The sequence below is a fragment of the Lethenteron reissneri genome, chromosome 42 (genome assembly GCF_015708825.2).
Source record: "Lethenteron reissneri isolate LAM-NWPU_2019-01 chromosome 42, ASM1570882v1, whole genome shotgun sequence".
Taxonomy (NCBI): domain Eukaryota; kingdom Metazoa; phylum Chordata; class Hyperoartia; order Petromyzontiformes; family Petromyzontidae; genus Lethenteron; species Lethenteron reissneri.
This window is the reverse complement of record NC_083820.1, coordinates 6,592,469-6,606,455: the sequence shown is the minus strand read 5'-3', so window position 1 is coordinate 6,606,455 and position 13,987 is coordinate 6,592,469. Positions and strand designations below refer to the sequence as shown.

Genomic DNA, 13,987 nt, shown 5'->3' with positions numbered 1-13,987 from the left:
TTTTTCCCCAGAAGCGACCTGGCTTATCGTCACGTGGACATTTAGAGCAGCCAAGTCCTCTAAATGTGGAGGGAAAAACCGAAGGACCCTCCTCATTTGAATATGCAATGCAATTATGTTTGTAAATTAGGTGTTTTTCAATTATCCTACATTGCATTGGTCATCTGTGTCTGCATTGCATTGCTCCTCCGGTCATGTGTGGTCAGAATGCATATCGTGCCCATCATCTCTGTGAGTCCGAGTTATCAGCAACAGCGGGGGGGGGGGGGGGTCGTTGGTGGGGGGCATATCAATTACCATGAATTCCAGGCGCAAAAGTGGCGTGTTACTGTTGAAACAATAGCAATGAAAGCGTAATTATTTTGGCATTTATAATCCCAACGGTGGTGTGAGGCACGCGGACTTCGCACTTGCCACCTGTTTACAGGAGCAATGATGGACTTGGCATACGTGTGGGAGTCGTGCGAAGAAAACTGCAGTAACAAAGACAAGACAAAGATCCCCCGTTATAGCCTCAACAGACTGTGGGGGCAAGTGCTGTTAGCGAGCGCCTATGAAGGCCTACACGACACACGCGGGGGTGGGTGGCCAGCACCACGCCCGGCCGCCTTTGTCTCCCGAGTGGCGATGTTGACACACCGCACCAGGTACTCATTTGAGGCTGAGCCGACCTAGGGGACTCAGTAACACACGCGTTGTGACCTCTTTTTTCAACCAGCCTTCTCTTCTCTCGGAGTGCTGAGTTCAAGGCCCACGCTCCGTATTTACCCCCCTCACCCCCGACCTTCTGTAACCTTCCACAAGCTCCTCTCAGCATCTCCTTGTTTCCCACCAAATTTACCTCCTTTGGGTTTCCTCCAATCTCTTATCTCCCCCCCCACCGCCCGCGCCGTCGTTACCACCGTCTTATTGAACTATCTTCGATGTGGTCCCGTGTTCAACTGCACACGCGCTTGCGAAACAAGGTCAAGTGCAATCTTGATTTGAAGCTTTCGTGACTGCAGGAATCCATACTCTTTGGTTCTTTCGGTAAAGTCACGTAGGCAGAAAAAGAAAAGATCACGACGTTTCGATCGCAACACAAGCAATGGTCATCAGGTGGGACAACCACCGCCTACTTCAGCAGTTTTTTCTTGCTGTGGTTGTCCCGCCTGATGCGATCGAAACGCCGTGATCTATTATTTTTCTACCTACGTGACTTTACCGAAAGAACCAAACAGTAAGGTAACGTGCATATTTTCGCTCGGATTATCCTCATGCAAGGCTACCTACCAAACGTTGTGTCTGCTACCTGAATGCTGCTGCTGCTGAGGCTGCATGGATCGAATGTTGACTTGCACATTTTAAATTGGGCACCCATGAGCGAGAAATCATATCTCACAGTCATCACTCTCTCCTACCTCACAGCTCACTCTCCTCCCCTCCAAGATCCTCATCCATGTGAAGGCCCCATCCAGCAGTGGAATAACAAAGGAGCTAACAAAAAATTGTGAGAACCCGAACATTGTTTATTGTCCTTACCCTTGCTGTAAGTTACGCCTTAGAAACAACAGAGGTGCTTAAATAACACAGTTAAAACTAGCACTAATAAGTAACAGTACACCACCATTAAACAGCAACGACTTTATTTTTTATGATTATAATTCGTGGAAAAATCACAGTGAACCAAGATAATAATTCTACAGTGTGCGTGACGCACAGCAAATATCATAAACATACTCGTACAATAAATAATAACTTGAACAACTTTGTCAACTGTCGGATGAAGGCATTCCCTACCCCCAATACCGCATATGCAATGGGGTGTGGGGGTGGATTGGCGGAGGGTTGCTTGACCATACTTCACCACGATGATCATTGCCGGTTGGCGAAGGAAGGGCACATGACACTGGCTCTGGGCAACACACTCGCCGCCGACGTCAGCCGTGGGCTCTTAACTCAAACTGGAATTGCACTCGGGTTCATGTAACGGCGCGCGAACTACTGCACCAACGCTCCCCCTGCCCTGTGTGGTATATCACTATCGAGTTATTCTAGGGGAAGCGGTAGTGTCGTGCTGAGCTAGCGCTGCGCTACGAATCCAGCGACCCTGCTTCAATTCCCGCTCACAGCCGACACCAGTGACGATTATCTGCACCGTACCTGGGCCTCCCCTAGGTCGACTCGGCAGTAAATGAGTACCTGGTGGGATGTGAAAACATCGCCACGAGGGAGACAAAGGCGACCGGGCGTGGTTCTGGCCTCACCACTCCTCCTTGTGTGCCGTGCCGGCATTCAGAGGCGCTTGCTAACAGTAACTTGCCCTAAAAGTCTGTTCAAGGCTATCCGGGGGATCTTTGTCTTTGCATCTATCACTCTGAAAAAAAATGACAATTGAAAACACGCGCAACTTTACGACGTAAGTGCGCACACTGTGTGCTTGTAAATTTGAAAATAATAATAAACCATTAAAGGAAATGTGTTATTTGTGTACAGCACGCTTAAACGTGGAACCGTTTGTCCCCCGGTGGGCAAACTGATCGCTCAGAATCTCTCCGTGAGGCACATTTGTGGCTGCACTCCACTGACGACTGTCAAAGCAGAGCCAACGTATTTCACCCGAGACAACTTACATCACAGGAATTTTAAAAAAGCCCCCAAATATTTGGGGGTAGGGGAGAGATTCAGAGTGCGGGTGGCCACACAGAAGCCACGCGATTTACGGGAACCCTGAGCTGATTTTGAAAAAAGAAATCATTATTGTCTCTGTCCGGTGTGCACTTTTCTGGCAGATGCGTTTTCTAATCAGCTGCGGACAGTGCTTGCGTTTGTAAAAGTGTTCGTCACGTTATTCCCGCGAAGGAGAGCACATTGAATCTAAAAGGTTCAACTGAATAACACTCCAGATGGAGCCAATATGTCGAACAACACTAACTGCATGCTTGCAATTACACCAATCAACACATGGATCTCCACGATGGTTGTGTCTGCCAGGTCTCGATAGTGTTTTCTTTTGGAACCAATAGAGTTCTTGCTAGCCCATCACCCCTTACGTGGTCGATAAAATGAGTGCCACAACCTTTGGGAAGTCAGGGGTTGACTGGCACCTTACTCTAAAATGTGGAATCTCTACAAAATGGCAAGAAACAACTTTGATTTAAAAAAGAAAATATGAAGTCAAAAAGTTAAGTGTGTATCCCGGTTCATGTAAGCAAGGGGGAATCTGTCATCTCCTGATTCGCAACTAACCCGGCGACCCGAATTCGATTCACGCTCACCCTAGGTCGACTCAGCCTCAAATGAGTGCCTGGTGCGATGTGTAAACATCGCCATTGGGGAGAAAAAAAGGCGGCCGGGCGTGGTACTGTCCACCCACCCCCTCGTATGCCGTGCCGGCCATCATAGGTGCTACTTGCTAACAGCACTTGCTGGGGAGTCTTTGTCTTATTCACGTGTGCCTCTGTGTTTGTCCGTGTGTCCGATTCGTATGTGTGTCCGTCTTCGTGTTTGTCCATGTGTCTGTATTCAACTTGGTGGTTTTCCGTGACTTCATCACTCTCGTGATAGTTGCTTTAGGAGTCTAGAGCAACTGCACTGAAACCTAGGTTTCTTAAGAGCACCTTAGTTTGGGAGGCGCGGTTACTGGCCAAGCCATCGATCGATTCGCCCGCCCGCTCACTCGCTTGCTCGCTCAACGACCCATTCCGTCACACGATCTCCGCCGCGCTCTTCCCTCGCGATCGCTCGCGCCCCAGCATCAAGAACTCCTTGCAGTTCCGCACGACCCCGCGGTCGTGGCTCCGGTGGCCCCCGTGACGGTGGCCCCCGCGCGCCGCCAGCGCGGCCTCGCGCTGCGTCTCGTTGCGGGCGACGTGCCAGAGCTGCACGCAGAGGAGGAGCGACACGAAGACGGCGGCCAGCGCCGCGTACACGGCGCACGCGTACACCAGCGCATCCCTGCGGAACACGCGCACGTGTGCGTGAACACGGGGTACACGAACATATGTACACCCGCACACACGTACAACAGCGCAGCGCATGAACGCGGGTATGTTAACATGTGTGCACGGCGCAAGCGTACACCAGCACGGCCCTGCGGAACACACAATGAAGGTGACGATGATGAAGGTGATGGTGACAATGATGGCGATGATGATGGAGATGATGGTGATGCTGATGACGACGACGACGATGATGATAATGACGAAGTTTGCGCACTCACTCGGCGCGCTCGTAGGCATGCGGGCAGTAGACGAGCGCCAGCGCGAGCGGGGAGCCGGGGCAGACGATCGGCAGCGCCAGTGCGAGCCCCACGCACACCGTGGCCACGAACAGCGCCAGCAGCGCCACGAAGCACACGTGGTTTCCCTCGCCCACGCAGCTGTCGATCCTGCGCTTGGGAAAGACGGTCGTCACAACGTCTGATCAATGGCGATTTAGCCGGCCAGCAGGTGGCAGCAGTGGCATTGGCGGTGGTGGCGACGCTGCTGCACGTGGCTACCGCTGATCCGGCGCTCTGGAGGCAAAAGCGAAGGTTGGTGGATCACCGCACAAAAGTTGTGCAACTCCCCTTTACGTGGGCCGCCGAGGAGGGGCCCTACCCTGGTTGGCCACAAGGCGGTACAGCAAAAGTACTGACTAATTTGTACGGGGGGAAAATATAGTGTTGGTTCCTTCACGCACTTGGGGTTTTTTTTTCCGAGCGCTCCAGTTTCCACTCCCACGCGTATGATCACACGTAATTGGAGTTGGCCAAACATCCCAATGTCGGGCCAGGGAGCTCGGGCAAACTGTTGGCGCCTGTTCTGGCTGCAGCCCCGCTTCGTTCGTGGGCCACGTCAAAAGTGGTAGGGCCTCACGTGGCCACGAGGACGTATGAAATTAAGTCATGGGCTCTATCTGGCCCATGGGCATGGGTTTGTTCCCTCTGCCGCTATTGCTACGAATGCTATAACCAAGCTCCGTTATGTGCGAGGCTGTTTAATTTACACGCGTCTGTGAAATTATATTTTGACGGCGGTTTTGTTTATTTATTTAACCCTATTGTTTACCCTGTTTGCAGTAAGCTCTGGTGTGGGTTTTGCATCAATTATTCTTGTTGAGTTGGCCCATTCCCTCCCTGCACTGTCCGGTAACTTCCACCGTTGCCGTCTTTCTTGGGCCGTGGCCGTCCCGGTAACAGATCCGTTTGGCTCAACGGGGGCCTCACCAGCTGACGCACCCAAGTCCGAGTTTGCGGCCCCCTGCTGGTGAGAGGCTGAGAGGGTGAGAGGCTCTCACCAGACGCAGTGGTGGTCGAACCTCCGCACGCAGCGATCGCACACGCGGCAATGCCCGGCCCGCGCAGGGCGCCTCGCGCCGCACACCTCACAGGCACGACGCTCGCTACCGGGAGAGCCAGCCGCCCCCTCCTGGACTCCACCACATTCACACACACACGCACGTACACACGGCAATGTACACAAACGCACGTACACACACACGCACAAGCACAGACTATTGGGGCAAGTGCTGTTAGCGAGCACCTATGAAGGCCGGCACAGCACACGAGGGGGTGAGTGGCCAACACCACACCCGGCCGCCTTTGTCTCCGTAGTGGCAATGTTTATACACCGCATTAGGTGCTCATTTGAGGCCGAGTCGACCTAGGGGAGACCCAGGACCGGTTCAGATCATCATCACTGGCATTGGCCATGAGCATAAATCGAACCTGGGTCGCCGGGTATACGTACGCACGAACACATCGCCTCGGTTAGAAACCAACCTCATTTGAAAGAGAAAATTATAAAAATAATTAACTATCGTGAGCACGCACCTCGGCATCGCTGGGGTCCAGGTATCCCGGGTCGCGTCGTGAGCAGTGCAGCAGCAGCAGCACGGCCGCGAAGAGGGCCGTCACGCACAGCCACTGTCCGTCGCCGATTCCTCCTCCTCCTCCTCCGCTCGTCATCGCCATCTCCGTCGCGTCTCGGAACCACGTCCGCCCCCGCCGCCACCACAGCTCCCAGGAGAACACGGCGTAGAGGTAGAGCAGCGAGGCGAGGCCCAGACGCAGGAAGAAGGGGGAGCGGCGACGGCGGCGGTGCGTGGCGAGGAAGTAGGCGAGCAGCAGCGCTGGTGCCGCGAGCGCCGCGGCGAGGGTGGCGGCCGGGTGGAGCGCCGCGACCCGCAGGGCGGCCGGGAGCAGCAGCACCGGCGGGATGGAGGCCGCGTCCGCCGGGGTCAGCAGGCGGCGAGCGCCGCCGTTCGCTCTGGCGGTGCCGGTGCCGGTGGCGTTGCGGCCGACCGCCGGGCACCACCGCGGCACGCGGATCCGGTCGGTGATGTCGTCGCACAGCGAATGCAGCGAGGCGAGGCCGACGCCCTGACACCTGAAGCAGCTGTGGTGCGTAGGCGAGAGGGACGCAGGATTCATCACGCAGTGTACTAACCGCTACACTCCCGCTTACCATTTAGATACACGGGGGTATCCACACGCACGGGTGCATACACCCATCGCTGTGTTCACACACACATACACAAGCATACGCGCATATACAATCTAACACCAGCGTGTGCTGCGATATATGATGTAAATGTACACACTATGACGATAACTGTAACATCCATTTGCCATCCCTTTGTAAATGTGTTTTGCATTTTTATTTTATCTGTTTTTCCATATGCTTTGGTGTTTTAAAGTTATTTAACCGAAATAATAAAAATAAAACATAATAAAACAATTCTCACGACGTTTCGGCCACAACGCAAGCAGCCGTCCTCAGGTGAATAATGAGACAATGCCAAGCTAAGAGCTTATATATAAGCTGCGTTGGAGGTGGAAGAAAGAGCGCCTTAACAAAAGAATGTGCATATGAAGAGGAATTTAGCATATACATACATAAGCTAAGAGCTTATATATAAGCTGCGTTGGAGGTGGAAGAAAGAGCGCCTTAACAAAAGAATGTGCATATGAAGAGGAATTTAGCATATACATGTATGTATGTATATGCTAAATTCCTCTTCATATGCACATTTAGCATATACATGTATGTATGTATATGCTACATGTATGTATGTATATGCTAAATTCCTCTTCATATGCACATTCTTTTGTTAAGGCGCTCTTTCTTCCACCTCCAACGCAGCTTATATATAAGCTCTTAGCTTGGCATTGTCTCATTCTTCACCTGAGGACGGCTGCTTGCGTTGTGGCCGAAACGTCGTGAGAATTGTTTTATTATGTTTTATTTTTATTATTTTATTACTTCCCTTCTACGTGACTTTACCGAAAGAACCAAGAAGATGAATCCCTGCAGTCACGAAAGCTTTAAATCGAAAAATATTTAACCGAAGTCATCATCGATTACTGTTGGGTCCGATCGTGTGAATAATAGTGCTGAAGCGATGGTACATCATACCTGTCAACCTATACAGTTTACCCGTATTCTTGTACAGGAAAATTTAGTTTGTAGGTCCATACGGCGTCCAGCCGTTTCAATACGGGCATTCAAACAGAATTTCTGTCTATTTGTTTGTGTTTCTCTCTTGTGATGGGACTTTGTAGGATGAACATTTGAGATTCGTAAGGGGCACGGGGTGACCAATAAGGTCTGAATTGGTCTGTAATAAGGTAGGCACTGATAAGGGGTGGACAGGTATTGTACATTGACGCATTTATTCACGTGACAGCTTTGTCTATTCGACTGCGTCGGGTGGTGGAGGGGCGTTACGACACAACACACTGGCACGTGGTATACTCACGCAACGATCTGATCCAAAAAAAATAACAATCAACGATGAATCGTAACGATAAGTGCCAAAGGCTGCATGGTAAAATCGTTGAACGGGAGTTTGTCCAGCAAAGGCATTGGCGTAAATCGTTTGACCATTGCAACTTTACAAGCCCAAACATTGGATAATGCCCGTGTACCAAGTTGCACAACATTCAAATAAAATCACGTCACAAACGGTGACATCTAACCGTCATTCCGTCATTGAGCAACAGTCTGATTTAGTGGAGCGCAGTTATTTATTGACAACTTTTACAGTTTGTTTAGTTCATGAAATACATAACATTAGCAAGGATAATCGCGTTACGGCGATAAAATATGATACTATTGTAGTGGGTTCCACGGAGGCAGACACTTCTAACTTGGAGGCAACATGCGTATTACACACCACAACAGGGTAACTACGTAACTATATACACTCTTGGCGGGATAACGACATAGGGTGGTGACCACCACGGGCAACAACTTGACCATCTTCTTGGTTCTTTCGGTAAAGTCACGTAGAAGGGAAATAATAAAATAATAAAAATAAAACATTATAAAATAATTCTCACGACATTTCGGCCACAACGCAAGCAGCCACAACGCAAACAGGGCTGTCGGAAAGACAGCGTCCGATTTATTTTGTATAATTTTATTCTAATTATTTTATTATTTCCCTTCTACGTGACTTTACCGAAAGAACCAAGAAGATGAATCCCTGCAGTCATGAAAGCTTTAAATCGAAACTACTTGACCACTTAACGGGCTAACTAGATAATCGGACCAGGTCAGCTAACGCGCTGCCTGGTTCACGATGTCGTGCCCGGAGAGCGAAGAGCGTAGCATGACAGGTTGATCCCAGAGAACAGCCCCGCTCGGCTCACAGGACCAGCTCCTTATCCCCCGAGCGTGGCCTTGCTCTGCCCTTGGCCACGCCCCCTTCGGGATCTTCCCCGAAGGTTCTGGAACCTCACATCACGTGTCCCCTCGGTCCTCTTCTGGCCCCCGTCCTTATCCTCTCCTGGTCACGTGCCCTTCTCGGGTTCACCTAGCCCAGGGGTTGGGGAACGTCCGGCCCGCGGGCCGTAGAATGCCCGCAAAACCATTTGGTGTGGCCCTGCCAAGGCAACCGCAGGCGGGACTCGAAATTCAATAAAACTAGGAGCAAACCTGGAAAAGCAGTTGCGAGTAGCAACATCATCAATACCAGCTAACATCACACGCCTCACCAAAGAGAAGCAGTTCCAGCCATCGCATTAGGGGTGAGTTAATTAAATGTTTGACCAAATATAACAAGGCTAATTTTTAAGTTGATAATTTTGTATGGCTCACTCATTTGAGGCCGAGTCGACCTAGGGGAGGCCCAGGACCGGTTTAGATAATCGTCACTGATGTTGGTGTATTCACTCACACTCACACCTCACTCACAGGTGTCTTCACACGGACACACACCTCACACACACACAGGTGTATTCAGACACACACCTCACACACACACAGGTGTATTCCCACACACACACCTCACACACACACAGGTGTATTCAGACGCACACACACACACACGCGCGTGTGTTCACCTGTCGCAGGTGGAGTCCAGCTCCTCGCAGTCACAGCAGCACGCCAGCAAGTGAGTCGTCTGTCCTTGCCTGTTGACGAACTCGCAGCAGCACAGCTCCTCGCTGCCCGGGGCAGGTGCCCGCCGGCCTCTCTTGCCCGAGACCGCGGGGGGTCTCCCGGGAGCCCGGTCTCCCTCCTTCATCCCCTCCATGGCCCAGGGGCTGCTAACCTGCGACCCACACCGGCAGTGCCAGATTATCATGAGTAGCAAAAGTAGCTACGTGACTTTACTGAAGGAACCAAAGAGTAGAGCTACATATGCTACGGGCCCCGGACTTTTAAGGGCCCCGCGCTAAATGCTTTCAAGCTATCAATTCCGGTTAAGTGATTCTGCACTTGCCCTATTACTATAGTACTATACCGCCTTCAACTTTTATGAACGACTGGGTGTTTAAGTTTGGCGATTTGTCGTATTATCTGGCTGTATAGCAAATGGAAAAAAATACAATAACTTTACTATACAAGTTCCATATTTTTTTTTATATTTGTGTTTTTTAAAATATATTTAGGGCCCCTTTAAAACATATGCTACAGGCCCCGCACGAGTTTAATCCGGCCACTGCGCACCAGTTTGACACCGGTACGTGGCGAGTCAAGGCTCTGATAAATCCGTGGTCGGATCGAGCCCTCGTACGGTGGGGAAAGGGGCCATCCATTTAGTACGTACGCATGGAGGGGGGGGGGGGTTAACCCAAATGCGTATAGGAAACGGGGGGGGGGGTGACGCCTCAATAATAATATAATTTGTCTACATTGGCCTTCAAATGAGTTAGATAGTCCAGGGGCGGTGGACTATCTGTTTACTTAAACGCGTCAATATTATTAACTAGGGGTTGTTCGGGGGCGCCTGCGACGACCCTCACAATCATTTACGGCCTTCGGCCAGGAAAGTCACAAAAAAGTTGCACACGAACGACGCATTCACACAAGCACCGGATGCTCCGTTTTGATGTTTTGAATTGTATTTTGTTTTGAATTAGATAATTGTATTTCTTAATTAAAAGCATATTTCATTTCACATCTGGAAGACTTAATTGAAAACTACATTTCGTGTGAATTTTCTCTCGTCGTTAAGTAGATGGCCTTGATGGGGGTTCGGTTCGATGCGGACTTTCACCTGTTTGCAGATCGATTCCAACGTAATCGAACGTCAGTCCCTGCGCCTCCGTCGTTCATGCAGGGGGCGAGTAGGTTTGCAGCGCCCCCTGCATGACAGTTGTGCGGTTAGGGGCCGTCCATAAATGACGTCACGCGATTTTGGACGATTTCCCCCCCCCCCCCTCGTCGCATGGCGTCACAAAAAGTCAGACCCCCCCCCCTCAACTATGACGTCACAAAGCTCTGCCCCCCCCCCCCCCAAATATAAAACATGCTTTAAATCGCTTTAAACTATTGTCATGGTAGTGCGTATTTAATGTGGCGCTGCACTCTGATGTTGTAGGAGAAAACATTTATTAAAAAGTCTATTTAATTAAGTAGAACGTGTTGTCTATATTTATTTAAAGTTGCGCATTTTGATGTGACGTCACATTTCTCACCCCCCCCCCTCGTCACACATCGTCACAAATGTCTGACCCCCCCCCCCAGCCCCCCTAGGTGCGTGACGTCATTTATGGACGGCCCCTTATACAAGAGTATCCTTGATCGTTTCTGCGTGGGTCAAGTTTCGACAGATTTTTGCGTACCTACTCAATGGATGGCTCCAAACTCCGCCGAGCAGACATCTCTCACCCCTCCCGAGGCAATGATGAATGCCCGTACCTGGTGGAGGGAGGGGGGAAGGGGGGGGTGCCAAAAACCACACACACATCAGCGCTGGGGGAGACAAAGGCGGTCGGGCGTGGTGTTATCCACACCGACCATTCCGTCGTATCATCGGTGAGTTGTAATAGAGTGTTTACGGACAATGACAAAATACCTCCCCCCAAACCCCAACATCTGTAAGCAAGTAGCAAACCGATGAAGGGGGTGGCCAGAACCACGCCCGGCCGCCTTTGTCTCCCCTAACAGCTGTGGATAGCTACACACACGCACACATACACAGGTCACACACACACACAAAGATCGCCCGTGCAACCTAAAGAGACCGAGAGTGAATGACTGTAGCGCGTGTGTTGACTACAGTCCTGTAACTCACACCACACACACCGTACAACCTCACAGACCCACAGTGAATGACTGTAGCCTGTGCGTGTGTGTTGACTACGGTCCTCTAACTTACACCACACACACACCGTACAACCTCACAAACCCACAGTGAATGACTGCTGTGTGTGTCTGTTGACTACAGTCCTCTAACTCACACCACACACACCGGTACAACCTCACAGACCCACAGTGAATGACTGTAGTCTGTGTGTGTGTTGACTACAGTCTTGTAACTTACACCACACACACACCGTACAACCTCACAAACCCACAGTGAATGACTGTAGTCTGTGTGTGTGTTGACTACAGCACTGTAACTCACACCACACACACCGTACAACCTCACAGACCCACAGTGAATGACTGTAGCCTGTGCGTGTGTGTTGACTACGGTCCTCTAACTTACACCACACACACACCGTACAACCTCACAAACCCACAGTGAATGACTGCTGTGTGTGTCTGTTGACTACAGTCCTCTAACTCACACCACACACACCGGTACAACCTCACAGACCCACAGTGAATGACTGTAGTCTGTGTGTGTGTTGACTACAGTCTTGTAACTTACACCACACACACACCGTACAACCTCACAAACCCACAGTGAATGACTGTAGTCTGTGTGTGTGCTGACTACAGCACTGTAACTCACACCACACACACACCGTACAACCTCACAGACCCACAGTGAATGACTGTCGTGTGTGTGTGTGTTGACTACAGTCCTCTAACTTACACCACACACACACCGTACAACCTCACAAACCCACAGTGAATGACTGTAGTCTGTGTGTGTGTTGACTACAGCACTGTAACTCACACCACACACACACACCGTACAACCTCACAGACCCACAGTGAATGACTGACGTGTGTGTGTGTGTACTACAGTCCTCTAACTCACACCACACACACCGGTACAACCCCACAGACCCACAGTGAATGACTGCTGTGTGTGTGTGTTGACTACAGCACCGTAACTTACACCACGCACACACCCGGACCGGACTTCCGCCTGGTGACAGTGACACGGTGAGACACATTTTTACGAACGACTTCTCGTTACATACGGGAGCCCAATTTCTTCAAGCCACACATACACACACGTGTACACACACACGTGTACACACACACACGTGTACACACACACACACGTGTACCACACACACACGTGTAACACACACACACGTGTACACACACACGTGTAACACACACATACGTGTACCACACACACACACACGTGTACACACACACGTGTAACACACACACACGTGTACACACACACACGTGTAACACACACACGTGTACACACACACACGTGGACACACACACGTGGACACACATACACGCGTGTACACACACACAAACAAAGACCAAGATCACCCGTATAGCCTGCACAGACTGTTGGGGCAAGTGCTATCACCGATGAAGGCCGTATACACACACACACGTATACACACACGTGTACACACACGTGTACACATAACATACCAGCTGTACGACTATGATACGAATGGACTAAGCACGTGCAGTACAGAGCGCCCTATACACACACATATGTGCATACTCGTAAACTTACACTAATATTCACACACACCTACATGTACATTGTCGCTTGTATACGTGATAGAGACACCGCTGTGGGAATGAGTACCTCTTTTGGCGGAAACCAGGAGCTTAATAATTGATTGTCTGTTAATTAGTGATGGCGAGTCCAACCCGCCCGGGGCAATTACAGAGACTGGGCACAAGGTGGCGCCACAGCGTTGCTAATTCTCACAATAAAGAATTGAACATCTTTAATGTGAGAATTATATCGCATGACATTGTAACGGTGGTGTCAATGATCAAAAAGTGTTACTATAAAGAAATGCTGTTGATTATAGTAATGTATAAGGGGTGGAAAAAAATGTAAAAGTATTGTGGCCCGTACGGGGATCGAACCCGCGACCTTGGCGTTATTAGCACCACGCTCTAACCAACTGAGCTAACCGGCCAGCTGGAAATAGGGTTCCGCAATGCATACTATAAGGTCTTTGCTGTACGAGTCGCGTGTATGAACTGTCTATATTTAGTATGGGCATTTTGTATTTTTAGTGTGGTTCAAGAGACTTTTTATAACCAGAATGTATTTTCTCAGGAATGAACTTAAGCCCTGCAAACGAATTAGCTAATTCATTCAAGGACTTCCCTTTATATATAAACAAATTCAGATAGTGAAGATAATTATTAGTACGAGTCGTGGTTTGCGTTCCTTGTTTAACGGAAGATTTCACGCTGCCTGCCAAATGTTTAAAACGGAATATCTCACGGCATCCACACACACACGTGGTGATTCGATAGCCGTTGTTAACTATGTAATGCACGTGGTTCTAACAATAGCTCGTAAGTAGTCGTGGCCGAGCGGTTAAGGCGATGGACTAGAAATCCATTGGGGTCTCCCCGCGCAGGTTCGAATCCTGCCGACTACGGCAGTTTTTTTTAAT

At 50.2% G+C, this 13,987-nt stretch overlaps 1 protein-coding gene and 2 non-coding genes across 6 annotated transcripts; 1 reads left to right on the top strand and 2 right to left on the bottom strand.

The window, feature by feature from the left end:
* Positions 1-1,487: 1,487 nt before the first annotated feature.
* LOC133352877 (palmitoyltransferase ZDHHC23-B-like) lies at positions 1,488-13,165 on the bottom strand. 4 transcript variants are annotated; one of them, XM_061568860.1, is made up of 7 exons: positions 13,156-13,165; positions 11,036-11,111; positions 9,311-9,519; positions 5,795-6,359; positions 5,260-5,390; positions 4,202-4,369; positions 1,488-3,936 (listed from the first exon to the last, which is right to left on the bottom strand). In XM_061568860.1, exons 3-7 carry the CDS (start codon positions 9,499-9,501, stop codon positions 3,687-3,689), a joined length of 1,305 nt encoding a protein of 434 aa, XP_061424844.1. In that variant the 5' UTR covers positions 9,502-9,519; positions 11,036-11,111; positions 13,156-13,165; the 3' UTR covers positions 1,488-3,686. The 4 variants fall into 4 exon arrangements, with proteins under 4 accessions (XP_061424844.1, XP_061424845.1, XP_061424846.1 ...); XM_061568861.1 differs by lacking the exon at positions 13,156-13,165 and having other exon boundaries at positions 11,040-11,793; XM_061568862.1 differs by lacking the exons at positions 11,036-11,111; positions 13,156-13,165 and adding an exon at positions 10,468-10,528.
* Positions 13,166-13,424: 259 nt separating this feature from the next.
* On the bottom strand, positions 13,425-13,498 carry TRNAI-AAU (transfer RNA isoleucine (anticodon AAU)). The gene has a single exon. It is a non-coding gene; the product is annotated as a tRNA-Ile (tRNA).
* Positions 13,499-13,890: 392 nt separating this feature from the next.
* TRNAS-AGA (transfer RNA serine (anticodon AGA)) lies at positions 13,891-13,972 on the top strand. Its single transcript has one exon. It is a non-coding gene; the product is annotated as a tRNA-Ser (tRNA).
* Positions 13,973-13,987: the final 15 nt, after the last annotated feature.